Source organism: Orcinus orca, chromosome 7 (genome assembly GCF_937001465.1).
Source record: "Orcinus orca chromosome 7, mOrcOrc1.1, whole genome shotgun sequence".
In the NCBI taxonomy this organism is placed as follows: domain Eukaryota; kingdom Metazoa; phylum Chordata; class Mammalia; order Artiodactyla; family Delphinidae; genus Orcinus; species Orcinus orca.
In genome coordinates this window covers 60,249,749-60,267,536 of record NC_064565.1, presented here as the reverse complement: position 1 = coordinate 60,267,536, position 17,788 = coordinate 60,249,749, and the positions used below count along the sequence as shown (strand labels likewise).

The following is a 17,788-nucleotide window of genomic DNA, read 5'->3' as shown; positions in this document are numbered from 1 at the left end:
TGTTGGCGCTGGGTAGGCACATGCCTGAGAGGCCCTTTCTGCACTCCAGCCTGGGCCTCTTATGAGCTGCCTCTGGTGGAGCTCTTTGGCCCAAAGGGAGTTCTGACTTGCTGAGTCTCTAGGGATCTTCCAGGGGATGGATTCCAGCCAGTAGTTCCTCCAGGGGCTGCTCCCACCGCAAGCACACAGGTCAAGGCTCTAGGGCCAACTTTCCTTTGGTCCCTGTCCAGGTATGCACCCCCCTTGGGGGCACTCCATAGAACTGCTTCCTACCCTAACCCAAATACCCCACCCTTTCTGGCCCACCCTTGCTTTCTCACTGTAGGGTACACATCCAGGCAGGGAAAAACAGGAGATTCTGGGGAAAGAACACAGGGTGGGTATAATCTAGAAATCACTAAGAGTACACGCTGCTAAATACATCAGCTGTCAACGCTGTGTAGGATGTAATGAAGTTTAACCACAACAGTCAGCGGTTTGAGAAGGGGGCAGAAAAAGAAAAACAGAAAACAGTCATATGTGTATGCTGCTGGGACATTGATGCTGTGGTGTTTTGTTTTCAGTAACTTTTTCTAGACAAATATCCCTTGTGCCTTCCAGCCATCACCCTTCAGGAGACAAAAAGCAAAACAAACCTTATTTTGGGACTGAAACGGCTGGGCTCTAATTCAATAACATAGTAATGTGCTGGTTACGATTAGGTAGGACCCCCCCATTCCCACCCACACACTCATAGGAAAGGATGACATTGTGGATTAAAAATTGCAGCAAGGGATTCAGGAGCAAAACTGCTTTATCCTGATTACATTCGATAAGCAGCTCCCAAACTAACTTTCTTACCATGATGCCAAATTTCTGGATGTCCATGAAAGTAAGATCCTATCCCATGTCCCACAAAATGTGGACAGACTTGCAAACCATTCTGATGAGTTATCTGGCTTTAAAAGTAACCAAACAAAATACTTAATTAAATTGGATCATTTTAAGTGCATACACAGATAAGACAAAGTCACTTCAAAATATTCTCTGAAAAAGAAAAAACTAAGTTATATTTAGGATAGTAACAACTTGTTTTCATTATTCTGGAAAATTTTTAAATTTTTGTCATAGCTTGTAACAACTCCCTCTGGATAAATGAAGAAAAAAAAAGGTATGTATCTAACACAGTAGTTTGCTTCATTTACTTTATTATTATTATTATTATTATTTTCTTTTTGCAGTATGCGGGCCTCTCACCGCTGTGGCCTCTCCTGCTGTGGAGCACAGGCTCCGGACGCACAGGCTCAGTGGCCATGGCTCACGGGCCCAGCCACTCCACGGCATGTGGGATCCTCCCGGACCGGGACATGAACCCGTGTCCCCTGCATCGGCAGGCAGACTCTCAACCACTGCGCCACCAGGGAGCCCTGCTTCATTTACTTTAGTACAGCATTCAAACAAGGCCACTTTTAGATGATGAGTGTGCAAGCACACATATATAGCTCAATATAACCAAGATACATGTACAGGTAATGCAGGTCATAAAAATCTGCCTGATTTGTATGGAGTTTCACAAAAAGGCTGTGCAAATTACCACTGATTTGGGAACCAGACAAAAAAATTACAATCTGAAATGTGACTTCCTACTTCTATAATTCAGAACATTAAACATTTTACAAACAGACACACTCACACAAAAGGTCACATCTACTTTGTCAGTATTCTTGAAACACTCCAAAACTTTGTGATTATTTGGGATTTCTACTAAAGACTTACACCATTAACAAAATTCATAAAAAATGCTTTTTAATCGCTACGATGCTTAAGTGAAGCTAGTATTGTGATTCTTAATTCTTAATGCTTCATTAGTTACTTCTACATGCAAATCTTTTGGGTTCCATCTATCCCATATAAGTGAAATCTTACAATCCAACCCTAAAATCTTCACCTACAAGGTTAAGGAGTCGTTTTTGCCATCAGGTGAACATGTTCATTTCTGGGAGCACCAGAAAGACAAGAACATACATATCATGAACAATCTATATTTTCATGTGAATGAAGGGCAAAGTGCCTTAACCCTAACCATAATAATGGACTGGGATTTACAGGCCCACTGTTTAAATTCTTAACAAAACCAAAGTTCTTAGATCCCAAACTAGAGGTTCCAACAGCCCTTTGGTTTAGTTTAACATGAACTCAAAGGCGTTTAGCCAGCATCTATATGAGCATTCCTGTCAATATACTTTTCTGTATACATTTTTAACCTTCATCTCCAGACCTGTAAAATGTCTTCACTTAGGCCAGGATGTCACTATAAATAGCAGGTGGGCAGCCTCTCATTCAGATTTAATTTCCATGTAACAGTGCAGAAATAGGTGAGTTATGCATGTGTAGAGAGGAATGGTAACTGAATGCTTTTATCTCTTAAGTTGTTCTTTATGGTTATACTTATTTCTGTGTGTCTTTGCACTTTGGACAGGAGGTATTACAACTTTTCCAAGATGTTCCTATTTGTACCACACAATTTCTGAATAGAAACTCAGGATGGAGAGTGGATAGAGGGAGGAAGAGAGATTATTTAGTAAGATAAACTGATCTAGTATTTTTTTTTTTACAAGAATGGGTTCTATCTAAACCTGTAAATTATGTTATCTATGTCCCAACAAACCTCAATAATTCTAAGAAGATTCATTATAAACTATTTTCTTTTCTTAAAAAAACCAAACTAGTTTTTTGTTGTTGTTTTTGTTTTAAGGCTCTAACTGATTGGCAGGCATCACAGCTACGTCATAAATGTGTGTTACAATGGCAATCTTCATTTTAATTTCCGATGAGAGGAGAGGAAGAAAGCCCACTCTGAAAAAACACCTGGGGTCCCTCCCCCCTCCCCCATGCCTCTCATTCCTCTTCATAAAAGAAGCTGTGCAATTACTAGGTGGCTAAAGATATCTGAGTGCATTCTACAACAATTTACTGCCTGGATCCTGCTGGAACTTCTGGTATTAGGAGGATCATAGAATGTATGTGCCATGGATGCAAAGGTCAGAGGATTTCACAGCTGTGTGGGAAGAGGAAAAGAACAGGACAAATTTCCCTCAGTTCCTTGGTTGAGCACCCATCTCAGTGCTTGATTCTCACGAACTAAGTAAACACGCCTGTCTGCTTTTTAGGGTATTCTCCTTTTGGATTGGTAGTTCGCTTTTTAACGCATACTTCCTGGGACTGAATGGAAGAAAATCTCATTAATATTTCTAATTACTGTTGAAAAGCGTACCCCTTCTACTATTCTACTATATACTGTTCTTCTATTTTGGAATATAAGGGAAGCACAAGATTATGTACCTGATTCTAGGGTTTAAATCTAACTTTGTGGAGGTAATCCAAGCAATTTGTAGTAGCAAATTCCACTCTAACATGGAATCAAGTGGCTCGGACCCCTAGCTGTGGCATGGGAAAGTGGAGTACACGTGCTTCTCGTGACTGGTGTGTTGGGGGAAATGGAAGCTGTTGGGTGGGCAGGGGTGCCCAAGAAGTACACAACTGCTCCCCAACACCAGCCATCGAGGGTCATGACCCATTTCTGAGCATGAGGGTCTTCCTGCCTTGGACATTTCACAGATGAAATCTGCCTTCTTTTTGTTAAAATCTACCAAAAGAGCGCTCCTGGTATTAGCTCTTCTGTTCTGATTTTCTCTAATTAAAAACTTTCTAAGACAGCCACTCACCTGAGCCTGAGTACATCTATGATGTGAAGCCCTTCAGATGGAATATTTGGGGAGGAGAGGAGGGGAGAGGAGGAAGGAGATGTATAAAGGTAGTTTATGAACTCACCTGAAAATTATACTGTATTATTACAGTTCATGTTTCAGGTACGGTTTAGAGTTGAAAGAAAAATCTCTCTAAAGGAATTTCATCTTGTGATCATTTTCTTAATTTAATTCCCTTTCATGAGATAGTTTTCCTCAATTGAAGTTTTGTCTAGATAAATTAAAATCCTTGATACACTTAAACTACATTTTATGACTAAAAATACATTCCCCAAGAGGGCAGAGGAGTATTATATTTAAGTACATACTCTTCTAAAGAAATAAAAATGCACATGAAAATTGTTTTTTATTACCATTTTCTCATGAACTCTATAAACAGCACTGATTTCCAAATGGTCACATCTCTAATTAAAGGATCTCAAACGGCACCTGACTTTCTAAGTTATGGAATTTTACTTTACTCTTTCCAGATTTTTATTTTAAGCAGTAGTTTTGAATGCAGGAATGCACAAATTCAAGGATTCCCTTTAATGACAAGGAATGTTTAAGTACAATTAGTAATATTTTTGAAAGCCAACAACTGTTTTCTAAAAGAGTGGTACATTTTTTTGTTTCAAACTGGATCACAAATTACTGTATTTTTCTTACAGTAGTGCTGAACTTTTATTTGAGGTTTTCTGTTTCTGAAAAGCAGACATGATGGATGGAAATAAAAGATAATTTATTGCAATGCTTACTTTCATGTGCAGAGAGAAGCAGTGTAATTGTAATTTACAGTAGCTGTCAAGAAAAATCCATCACAGATGACATTAAAATGACTTATTTTGCCTGAGCCACTTATTGTTTAAATGTGCATAATCTAATAGAAAGAGATTTTTAAAAATCTGCTTTATATTCTTCTAAATTAATATCAAAACATATACTTATGAATTAAACATTAAAAACCATTCATTGATACTTTCATCATGACATTTACAAGTATAAGTTTAAATTATTTTTGATTGAGCTGTCACATATTTGTGATGCATGAATCTACACATTCACAATATCTTCATATGTACAGCTCATATCATCTAGAGGTAATTACAAAAATACAAATTTAGAAATATTTTAAAGCAAATGCAAGTCCAGTGAGTATAATAACACTGTAACCTAAAGATCACTAGCTATCCCTCACGAAGCAGAAGGGCACACAGAGAACTCTTTTCATTAAAGTCTTTTTAGCCAATACTTCTTCAGAGATACCATCCTATCCTTTAGGTTTCAGAAAATTTCAAAATTTCCTATAAAGATCACCAGGTTTTTGGTGACATAATACTACTGAAAGATGCTTGAATGTGCTTTTCATGGTGTATCAGTAGAGGGAGGCTATGCAAAAGATGGTGAGTATCTTAAAATAAACGAGGCTGAGTTGAAAGATGTTTGTCAACTTTCGGTCTGTAATGATTCCGAGTATTTTTGGCTTAAAGGTGGAGACTGTTTGTTTATTTACTCCCTTGAGATTTTGCCTGAATGAGAAAAGGCGAAATAATAGATGTCCAGAAACATTGCCTTAACACATCAGAACAAACATTTGTTAGAAGTGGGGCCAGTTTCCTCCTCAGTGGCAGACGTAGACCATCTAAATAATGAAATGCATTAGGGTAAAGGAAAAAGTTCATTGTCTGTTATTTTTCACATAGTTTCGTAAGTGCAGTCGTCGGGACTGATCTGGTTTTCAAAGGAGCTTGTACATGCAAATTCATCCTCTGCGAAAACTGACCTTTGTATCCAGATAGCTAAAATCCAATGTCACTTTCAATTTTACTCTTCTTCTTCTTCTTTTTTTTATGTAGCTAGAATTAATGTAGTGAATATGTAATGAAATGCATTATCCTGCACGGAGATTTATCAGATTTTCCGACTGAATGCTATGCTTTGCTAGTACTAGCTGGAGTTCACCTGCATGTTGGTGTGGCGTGTGGCTCTTTTTTGTAAAGAGTTAAGTCGTACACAAAAAAAGGGAACAAAGGTCAGCACCCAGCCGCCACTTGAATGTGAGATTTTTCTTTTTATTCCCCTTGATGTATACTAGGCTCTGTGTTATTAGTCTTAATGATGGAAAATTGTAGTGTTGATACAAATCTTTTTTTCAAAGTAGTAGGCGGGAGCTCCATTTGTTAGTAAGTTTTTTTGTGACTAAAAGCCACGGACAGTACATTTATGTAGCAGTAAAAGGCCTAGATGCTCTTTCCATAGCAGAGCTAATTATTCCTACTGTGACCTTACTGATCTAGCCTGTTCCTAGTACATCTCATCTGCACGCCTGTTCCTCTGTGTAGATGGTGTCAGAGAATATGAAAAACCCTATAATGAAACCATTTTCATGATGGAGAAAGGCTACTGGAGTTGCACTTGCTACAAAGAGGCTCAATTATATGAGTAATTGTGATAATTTTCTACATTCATAGCCTTCAATGGGGAAAAAAGAATGAGAGCCACAAAGGAAAATTACTTTAACAAGAAAGTACAGAGAGTAAAAATGGAAGAAGAGACAAAAAAGGGGAAAAAATAACCAGAAAAAAAGTTTAAAAAATAGATCTGGAGGGAGGAATAGCGAGACAGGGAGAACAACAGAAATGCTCAAAAGCCCATGTGCAGCTGTGTTGCACAATTAAATTGAATTTTTTTTTCTGCAGTTGATGAATGTGACTACTGCAAATGTGCCTCTGTAGTTAGCTATCATTTGTTGTTCCGTGACAGGAAAAGGATAATTACCTCTCAGAGAGAATCAAAGGCTGACATGCCCTTTAGACACAGCCATGAATGCAGAGCTCGATAGAATGCTTGAATAAGAATCTAGTGTTCTCTGCCCCCTTCTACTGAAGAATAAATTTTGTTAAAATGCAAGAGCACCACCAGTAAATTTGTTGAACCCTAGGTGTTCAAAAATACGAGGTACATCTATCGACTCATCCCATTTGCAAAAATAAAACTGCATTTTGAATTCATTTCTATTATATTCATGGACAGTAAGATAGTGAGATATGCATTAAATTTCTTTTCTCAGTAGGGGTCTGATTCAACATTTCCTATGAAAGAACAGAGAGACACTATCCTTTTTTCCCAGGCTAGTTAGCCTATAATATAAAACTGTCAAAAACACAATTTTGTTCAAAGTCTTCAATAAAAGCTTCTCGCATATAACCCAAAGAGATTTTACTAAAGTTTGATTCAGACACTGAATCACTGTTACAATATTTTTAAAGCCATAAATGCATTTAACTTATATTTTACTGCCTTTTTTCTTAAAGTGTTTGAAGGCTTACAAAGAAAAAAGGCAGCATCTTTTCAAGGTGACTAAGCCTTCCATCCTTCAGACAAATGGGAAGTATTCAATGGTTCATATTAATGAGAACAGTACTTTAAAAGGTACTGATGTGATCATCTTTAACAAAATATGTTACTGTTAAATGAAAACACATATTCTGTATGTCTACTTCAAAACAGTTATGGGGAAGAAAAAGAGATCTAAAGTAGGTAACGGATTACAAAGAAAAGTCTTGAATTCGGAAAATACACACACTCTCAAAAAGCAAGCATAGAAGCCTGTGTGGAAAGTAAACAATGGTTTATAGGAAAAATGAACCAGACCAAAAAAAAAAAAGATCACCTTTTCAGGCTGTTTGTTAATCCACCAATTTGAAAGGTAAGGCTTGCTTGAGCTAATAATGCTTTTTATCTTTCTATCACAGGAATATGTTTCACTTCATGCCTTTATAAAATCTAGCTTTTCTCCTGTCTCACTGTCCAAGAGTTGGGATACTTACCCCTTCTTAGTTACTCCTTCCACGTTTGGTGTGATTTTGAATATAGGAACACTACAGACCAACATGTCAAGCTAAAAGTAAAGTGGTCACATAAATATTGCTTGCCAGTTCTATAAGTTTCTTTGCTGACCTGATATAATTCACTTAAAAAAAAATTTTTTTTTTTAAACTCAGGGAACAACACAGCAGCCTGGCAGTTCACATACTGATATCAGACTGAAATGATGGTTCTGAATAGTAAAACATGTCATCAACTTTATACCAAGCCACCAATAACCTTTGTACCATTTGCCAACCCTCCCTTTACTTGTCAGTGTAAGGCTTACCTGATTGTGTTTCCAATTACAGAGAAGGGAGCCCCCGCTCTGCAAGCAGCAATTGCTTCGTCTCTACACCTCCTGGCAACCTCCACTAACTTTTTACCACATTCATCCACATTGCCCACCAAAAATGTTTCAGAGGTGTCTCCATGGTAGCCATTGTAGTAAACCTAAACACAGGCAGAAATTTTAAAATATGTCCTTGTTTAAAAATCTACTCTCCTAAAGTCTACATTGCATTCATTTATGTATTTAGTAGATTCATGTGTTTCACCCTTCCAGAATTACTGTCAAGTTTACCTACAAAAAAAGAAGAAATAGCCTTACAGAAATTACGAAGAGGAAGACACGCAATGATATTGCAAGATTTTAAAATAAATTTGTGACTAGTATGGCTATTTCAGCATTAGGATTAGCAATGTTCTTTAACATTTTGAGTCCTCATTTTATTTCTGAGACAAAATTACATATGCAGAAATAGTGACCAAAGACACTGACCCACAATTACTACAATAGGTTTAGAGAATCCAGAAGTATTTAACACAGTGAAAAGTTTCTTCAGTGTCATAAAGATACTTATCTTTTATTTACCAGTCCCACACTTGGAAGTGATAGATAATGGCAAAAAGAAATAAGATAGACATGTTGGTGTTATAACAGACAGAAGGAGAATTCAGTTCCAAGAACTGAAGTGGCTCAATATCGGAATGAAAAATGTTATAGAAGAATCCTGTCTGGAAGTGGAATCTTAATCAAATGTTCCAGATAGCAGAATGTTAACAGAAAACACTATATATGGATTTTTAAAGAATCAGAATGTAACAAAACAGGCTTAAGAATAAAATTACAGAAAATAGCATTTTATCTGTCTTCAATGACTCAGAAGGCCCTCTAGGATCTTGAAAGACACCAGATTCATTATAAAAATCAATAATTACCAAACACTGTAATAACTATAGAAGTCAGAGGAGACTGGTTGAATATTGATCCTTTGATATAGCAGGGAATTTGCTATTTTGCATAAACTTGTCCTATGTAATTATTGTTCACATTTCTCTTTCTCATCAAATAGAATGCAAAACTGTAATAAAAAAGAGATTTATCTGAGCTTTCTGCTTTAATACCAAATTAATATGTATACTCTTCTGCTTAAAAAATATACTCTTGTATCCTCTGTGAGGGAGGCAGGAGAAGTCTTTATTTTATCCTCACTTTAAAAGTCAGGAAACTGAGGCACAGACAAGTAACTTGTCTAAGGTTAGTGGCAGAATACAGAGGTAGAACCAGGTTAATATGATGGATTATTGGCTTCTAATCAAGTGTTTTCGCTACTACATCAAATTACCTTAATTACCTTGCAATAAAACAATGTTTTATATATTTATTCCCATTTGTAATCCAAGAGAGTACAAGTTTTGATTTGATACACAAGTATATAACATTTACTAATAAAGAGTAATTATTAAAACAAAATTGTAACTCTGAATGTTTGTATAGTTGCTATTTAAGTAAAAATGTATTTTAAAAAATGTTTATTTGCCTTTTCATATTACTTTTTGCTAGCCTGTAAAATGACTACTTGAAAGATTCAATATATATGAAATAATACTTTTGAAAGTCTGTGGCAGTTATCTATAATTACTGTTTTTACCCACAAACTATTCTTGTTTTATACTTCATTTATTTAACAAATATTTATTGAGCAACTAATATGGGTATCACGTTATCTTTTTTTAAACATTTAACTTTCAAGGGGGAAAGAAGTTATTTTCTTGTGATATATACTAATGTAAACAATTACAAAATGCAATGAGTATTTTCTGATAAAAGTATAGGATCTAATAATGGAGTCTTTCACTTAATAAAATATTTCATAAGAAATATAATTTAAGATACTGACCTGTATGTTTTCTTGGTCCCTTCACGTTTCTAGACACTTGAAAATATTTCACTTTGACCATTTTAATGTTAAAAATGGAATTGTTTATTGAAGGTCTTCAGGAAACTTAGAAAAGGCATGGACTATTCTCTTTGGACACATTGGAAACAGGAAGGAAGAGTATGCTGATTTCATTCAAAGAAGCAATATTTTATTAGGGGGTGATTAGGTGAGATAATAAATGAAGAGCCCCCAAATCAGGTACAATCCAAAAGAAAAGTGCATCATGAAAAATACTTCATTTCAGGTACACTTCATAAAATACTTCCTTCTACATATTCTGAGTTGGAAAGATAGCAACAATATATGTAGAACAAATGTTCAAGTATTCTAAGTAGGACAAAATGATATAGGAAAGAGCATCAGCAATAAAAGAATATTTGGCTATATCCTAAGACACACTGATATGAAGAAAAAAAGCTGAATTAATTTAAACAACTAAATATTGGACTGAACTAAACTACTGGATGCCAATCTCCACCGCATTCCCACTCCCACCTAAGGTTCATGGTCTGGAGATGAAATCACTATTATTAAGAATATTTCCTCATTAATAGAAACTGTACTCCTTGAATGCTATCTCAACTAGTTCTCATCAGATGTTTAATTTATATTTATTTATTTAAAATGTATTTATTAATCATCAGATGTATAGAATTTATTTACCATCTCCATAATCCAAAGGTACTATTACAAATTTTTTTAGTAAAACGAACTGCCAAAGCACAAATAACCCAAGTCTGAGAATAGTGGAAGGCTAGGGAAATTAGAAAAGGTTAGAGCTTGTACAGTTTGAAGTTCCTGTGTTAAATTACTTGGGGCTGTTATTTAAAAGGAAGGCTGTTAACCATTTGGTGAAAACTGAAGTTCAGAGAGAAAAGCACTCTGCTTGTACGCTTTGAGTTCAAGGCTCTCTATACCAGAAATGGAATACAACGTTACCTTCAGGGATTTTAATAAATCTAAGGAACACTGCTAGCAAAAGAGTTGCTGTCCAAATAGACTGACACACACAGGCCAATGTAGCGCCTAATGACAGAGTAAGATAATGACAGGCCCCACTCAAAATCAGCAGGAAGAGGAAGATCAATCTTGGCAGAGTGAAGGAAAAATGCTGGCTTTCTTCGCGTTAGCTCATCTCATACATATCTAGCTTCAGCAGCTGCCCAGTGCTGTGGGCTCTGCATTAACTACACAGTGGATCAATAACAATTACACCTTCTCAAAAACATGACACATAGCAGGATTGGGTTGACATTTCACTTAGGCCAACATTGATCTCAGTGCATCTGATTCCAGCCCTAAATTCAAGTCAGGCCTGGGTTTACTTGGAATAAACACAGAGTTAAAGACAAAAAAGGAAACCAGCTGCTTGTGTCTGGGTCTAGAAGTAAACAGCACTTCCATCGGTGCAGTTCACATTTTCAATCCACTCTTCTTCTTGTTGCTACCGGCAATTCTGAAGTTGATCAAAGACTATTTTTTATATGATTTACTCACCGTGACATCAATGTTGATAATATCTCCATCCTGAAGAGGTCGACTGAAACATAAACAGGAAAAAAAATGGTGACAGACAGATCCCAATAAAAGGAATATAAAAATAAATATCTAATGACCACTATCACAAGCCTAATGAGTTGCGGTGATAATTCTGAGTGGAGAAGGAATGAATGGAATAACTATATTTAATCTTTAATTTATGTTAGTCACATCAATTTTTACTAGAAATACCTAAATGAGCATGTATTGCCACTGGTAAAAAATCTACTTATTCTCAACAAATTTACTTAATAGTTACCTTAATTTTACAAAGAGCCAAAGCAATAGTAGATGGTTAAAAATCTAAGATGGTAAAAGAAATACTTAATGCACAGCCACTTTTTTTGTATTACATATTGCTTTAACAAACATTAAATGGTGGTATTATGTCCATTTAGAAGCAAAATACTTCAAAATTGTTGCTCTACCATAATCAGCTTCAAAAGTTTGCAGGTAGGTTTCAATTAAACTATAGTGTCTTTCAACATATGTTATAGATCTTAGTTTCATGTTTTAGTTTCCAAAGGAACAATATGTTATTAAGCAATGAATACCTGTCAGGAATACCATGACAAAGCACGTTGTTTACAGAGGTACAAACAGATTTTGGAAAACCTCCATAGCCTAGAGGTGAGGGATAGGCATCATGACTGATGATTTCCTGATGAACAAGAGCATCTATCTCTTCAGTTGTCATGTCAACCTAAAATATTAAATAAAGAAATTGTGGAGCGACAGTTGAAGATACTTCCTGTATTTATTGACTATGCCTATAGCTATAGCACTTCCAGATGAGGCTGTATAAATTTACTGTGATAAACTTGTGGTACAACATTTCAATTAATTATGATTAACCTTAAAATCCTATTGTGCCTTTCTGACAACTGTTTGGGTATATGATGGTGTTATGGACTATTAGGAAATGGACATTTTAAAATCTAAGATCCTTTCAATCACTTGTGAGTCATTAAATGACATGACTCCGTTTTAGCCTGAAGGTTTAAAAAATATGTTGAGGCAATTCCTTCCTCTTCTTCAATGGTTAGTGCCCTGGGCTAACCAAAGCATATAAATTCTCAAAAGGATCTTCAATTTAGATGACAAAGCTTGAAAAGTAGGTCAAACCACACCTTTTTATCTCAGCGAAACATTACATGGGTTTCGCCATAATGGCATGGAGGTTACGGATCATCATTTAAAAAACTAAGTCTGATACATTTTGTAGAGATTCAGGTTCACTAATCTTGATTTCTTTCATGCCTAAACAAATCAATGTGTTTTCAAAAAATATTTTTCCCTTACTAGAAGGTATCCAACTGCTCCCAAACTAGAAGAAAACTGAAATCAAGTTTTGTGGGCACATGAGGACTATCTCCACAAATTCATAAATCATGAGCAAAATTCTAAAACAAAATCTTTTATTAAAAAGTATTTCTTCAAGAGTTTTCTTTATGTTATTTTATATTCACATTATGGTTAGTTGTGTTGCTATCACAAGTCTATTACACAAATGATACACTAAGTGTTTCATCTTTGAGTCTCACTTCCTAAATTTTGCCCACCTTTTGGAAACTACAGTATTTTCTTTTACGATCCTTACATAGCAGGATTCAGATTCAGTTTCAGATTATTCCAAAAGACCTAAATCTTGTAGTAAGATAGTTGTACACAATTACATTGCTGAATTACCTATAGCTTAGTGTATGTGGTCTGTCTTTCTTTGCAGAGCCAATGTAAGAAAATAAGAGACAAAGGATGAGGCAAAGCAACTCTTCAGGCACACGGAAATAATGTGGGGAATAAAAGCAGAAACTACAGGCAGGAGTAAGAGGGGAAAAGTCAAAGCCATCCGCCATGGATCAACTTGGATAGGCCGATTGTGCTCCAAGTACCTCCAGAATTCTGCTACTTAACATCAAATTTGTATTTTCAATTATCTCTTGAATAAACACAGAAATAATACGATCCCTTTCCCCTATCCCAAGGCTTTACTTAATTTTAACAAATTAGATGTGTACAAAAGAAGAGTTAAAGGGAAAGGGAAAAAAGGGGAGCAGGGTTTGTTGCCCCTTATGTAAGTCTTCCGAGGCTTGGTGAGACGCCACCTTTAAACTCTTCCCGGCCAGGAGGAGGACATGGCGGGCCAGCTGACAAGCCTGACGAAGCCCTTGAATCTGATCTTCATTCTTAACTTCTATGCTGTCTCCCCAGTCGGGTACAATGCCTGTCGTCACATAGTCTGGCTTCTTTATGTGCTTGAGGAAAAAGGATTGAAAACGAAGATCAGAACCCAGTGCATGACAATGGGATCATTTTTTCGGACACAGCCTCCTGCTTCATGGAGCTCTGCCCTTCCTGCCGGAGCACCGACCTCTGAAGCCAGCACAACAGACCCTCCAGGCTGCCCCCAGTTCCTTCCCCTGCCCTTTTGAACTTAACATGGCCTGTTAGTGCTGCCTCTGGATGGTCTGTTAACCTTTCTGTGCTTTGAGTCATACTGGACTGAAGGAGACTTTTGGTCAAAACAAACAGGAGTTTTCTTCCTTCTCCAACCCCGTTAGAAGCCTATTGCCATTGATAACAAATAGCACCAAGCTTCCCAATTGCCAAATGGTTAATTAAGAGCACTTTCATCTCCTCGACACAAAGATAAATTTATGCAAAGGATAGCTCACAACACCCTCTCCCAATGAATATATGTAAAAGGCTGACTGTCAAGTTCACGGACGCCTATTACATATGCACTTCTCTTACACTTTGCAACTGTACCCAAACTAAGAAGGAACTAGAGGACAAAATGAAACAGCTCTCTTTCCTTTTCCTTTCTTTTTTTTTCAAGTACATAAAAAATACTTTGAACACTTCCATCATTTGTCAAAAACAAACAAACTCCCCCCTCCTCTAAAACTCAAAATGTTCAACTCTGATCACCCTTGGAGAACATTCTCCACCACTAACTTAAATCCGTGGGCAGTATTCAGAAAATAAATACTACCTTACACACAGAGCTCCTTTCAGTCCCAAGGTTTTGCACAGCTCTTTACAAACTATTTATGGCAACTGCTACATAAGTTTTGTTGAGCAGTACCCAGTAAGGCTACACAGCAGTTGGGGACAGGAAGCTGAGAGAGATAACGCTATTCAATGGACATCACAGCATCTCTGGAAGGTCTGAGGTTAGGGCTCTGCACTTTGGGAACTGCATCATGCAGGATTTAAGGACCTTCACTTGTTCTTGTGTTCAGATGGGCCTTTCTGACACAGGTAACGCCATTGCTTGGGCTGCAGCAGGCGAGCTCGGGGTGAGCATCTTCTCTGCTACAGCTTTACCACCAGCACCCACAAAGCACACCCGGTCTCCCACAGCCCCGCCTCCTCTCTCTTTGCAATCTGGCCAGGTTACAACCACAGGCAGAAAGGCTGTTGGCTTGTCACTGAAATTCTAAAACAATACATTCACCTCTCTGGAGACTTCTTTTTTCTTTTCTACTAAAGAAATACCAGAAACATACTCTGGGCTCTGGTGGCCTGTCTTGTCAGCCCTTGTCACAAAAATGGGCCACTCACCTTCAGGGAGTATGATATACTTAATGTGGGTTTACTGCAAAAAAAAAAAAAAAACAGAAAAAGAGGGAAAGCAGGTGACTTTTGTGACAAATCTATTATTTCTTTCACCTATTCTCGTTCTTCCTAAACGATCCCCACATCTCCTTTACATTGCATTTTAGAAAAATGGACAGATTGTCTATAATCTTATCTTCATGGTAGAAATTTAATATGGAAATTTTAATGATAGAAACTTGAATTCTAAGTGAATTAAGCAGTTATAAGCTCAGTGCTTTATTTTAAAAAATGAATATTATAGAACTGCAGGATGTTAAAACTTCCCAGACCACAGTTTTAAATCACAGACCAAGTTAAAAAATTATAATTCAAACACCTCAGAAATCAAAGGTGCAAAAACACTTGATTGCTTCTGCAGTTAACCTTTATCTTGGCCGGAAAAAGCAGCAAAAAAATAATAGGCAATACAGTACCTTAGGGACTGGATGAGCTGAAGAAACTGCAGCCGGCAAAACTATACTGTGTGAAATCTCTCTTTGTCTTCGGAAAAAGAAATTTCTTCTTTGTTGACTGCTTGACTGCTTGTGTAAGTAGATATGATTGAGTGATGAAGAGAAAATCCTGTGACAACCTAGAAGCAGAAATAGACATATCTTAAGTAAAAAAAAAACTACTTAGTGCTACATTTTAAGATGTTGCATTGTTGTCTATTAGATCATTATTATAATCCTTTATTGGCTCAAAAAAGAAAAAGCCCCAAATAGAAAGGAAAGCATTGGTATTCTGAGTTCTAGTACAATAGTAGCAAAGCATATTTATTAGCTAATAGTATGTTTACATAAATGTTTGACAATGGAAAACTCTATTCTAGTGGGTAAAAAACATATAGAAACATCTGCTAAACACCAGGTCTATAAAAAGAGCAATTTCTGCTGTGGTACCTTAAAAGAAGCCATGTCCAGGATGACCCTAGATTCAGGGCACTGTTTGGGTGGCTTTATGTTCTTTAAAGCCATTTTCCTTTCACGACTCCTGGACAAATTACCAGCTGCACTTTTTGCCCTCGATAGGATTACTACTCTGTGTTAAGTTCATGTGCAGCGAGGCATTATACTGAAATTCATTGTAATGAATGCTCGAGTCAGATAAAGACTAAATAGCAAAACTGTAGGGTGTAACCCTGAAAGAAAACGAATGTAGGGTCCTAAAGTACCCACAACAGGAATTTAGAAATATCTATCAAAATTTTAAATGCACACATCCTTTGACTCAGCAATTCATCTCCTAGGACTCTACTGTATGCAATGATGGATGTTTGAAGATGAACTGTAGCACTGTTTGTGGTAGAAAAAAATGGGAAATAATCCAAATGTCCATCCGTAGGGGACTGGTCAAATATATTATGGTAAATCTATACAACAGAAAACTATAGAGGTATTAAAGAGAATAAGCTAAATCATCTCTATGTATTGACATTGAAAGAGGTCACAATATATTGTTAGGAAAATAGCAAATGCTGAGCAGTACATATTAAAAGTTCATTAAAAGGAGCTTATGTAAGAAGCTCATGTAAAAAGAACTTATACATTTAGACAGTCTTGTATATGCCTATAAAATTTCTGAAAATTGATATTCAGCAATAGTGGTTATTTCTGGGGTATCTGATTGGGGCTGGGGTGGGGAGGAAGATTTACCGATTCCTTCTGTTTTCTTCTATACTGATTGACTTTTAAAAACATTCACTTGCATTACTTTTATAATTAAAACAATAGTTTTAAAAATCCCCAACATGCCATAATTGCATGTCAGGGGTTGGCAAACTACAGCCCAAAGGGCAAATCTGCCCTGCTGCCTATTTTTATATAGCCCCAACCTAAAAGTGATTTTTATATTTATAAATGGTTGAAAAAAATCATATTTTGTAACGTGAAATTATACAATATTCAAATTTCAGTGCCCATAAATAAAGGTTTATTGGAACATAGCTACACTCATTCACTTACAATTAGCCATGGCTGCTTTTGAGCGACAGTGGCAGAGTTGAGTAGTTGTGACAGAGAACATATGGCTCACAAAGCCTAAGATATTTACTACCTGCCCCTTAGAGAAGAATTTTGTCGACTCCTGGTCTAGAGCACTGGTTCTCGAAATGTGGTACCCAGACCAGCATATTAGTATCACCTGGGGAAAAGATGCAAATTCTTGGGCCCCTCCTCAATTTACTGACTCAGACTCTGGGATGTGGTCAGCAATCTGTGTTTTAACAATCCCTCACCAGAGTGATTCTCATGCACACTAAAGTTTGAGAATTACTGGCCTAGAGTAATCTTTCAGCTGTGAAACATAATGGAAACACAAATTGCAGGTGAGTATTAGCCCCAAAACTCAAGATCTCTAAGTGGGAGAAAGGAAAAATGGGAAAAAGGCACAGAAGCAAACAAACCCCTATAGTCATTGATTCAGTGTCCTAAGTTTCACTCAATTATGTTCTTCCAGAAAGCTGAAAGTAACATTGTTGAATCAAACTTACAGAGGTGTTTCAGGTATTATTTTAAACAATTCCAAATACCAGACAAAATGCTGCCAGTAATATCACTTCTTTAAAAAAAAAAAAGTTGCTTGATAGAGGCAGGTACATATTCCCTAAAGCTTGTAAAGTACAACATTTCCCTAAAGACAACACCACCAGCCCCAGGATGTTAATTGTCTATGAGGGGCAGGGTAGTTTCCTAGTAAAAGCAGATGGTCGGAAAGCAGAAGCCTGGACTTCTGTCTCAGCTCTACTACTTGGTAGCTGTGTGGCCCTGAGCAAGTGTCTTGTTTTGAGTCTCAAGTGAGAATTAATTGGAATAAAGTCTGTGAAAGTGC

General features: G+C 36.7%; 1 protein-coding gene across 1 annotated transcript in view; it reads right to left on the bottom strand.

The window, feature by feature from the left end:
• METAP1D (methionyl aminopeptidase type 1D, mitochondrial) overlaps positions 1-17,788 on the bottom strand; it is a 79,452-nt gene that overhangs the window by 2,076 nt on the left and 59,588 nt on the right. Inside the window, 6 exon segments of the mRNA XM_004267305.3 lie at positions 841-938; positions 7,882-8,045; positions 11,315-11,357; positions 11,911-12,059; positions 13,462-13,611; positions 15,394-15,551. Of these exon segments, the coding sequence (XP_004267353.2) occupies positions 841-938; positions 7,882-8,045; positions 11,315-11,357; positions 11,911-12,059; positions 13,462-13,611; positions 15,394-15,551 (762 nt within the window).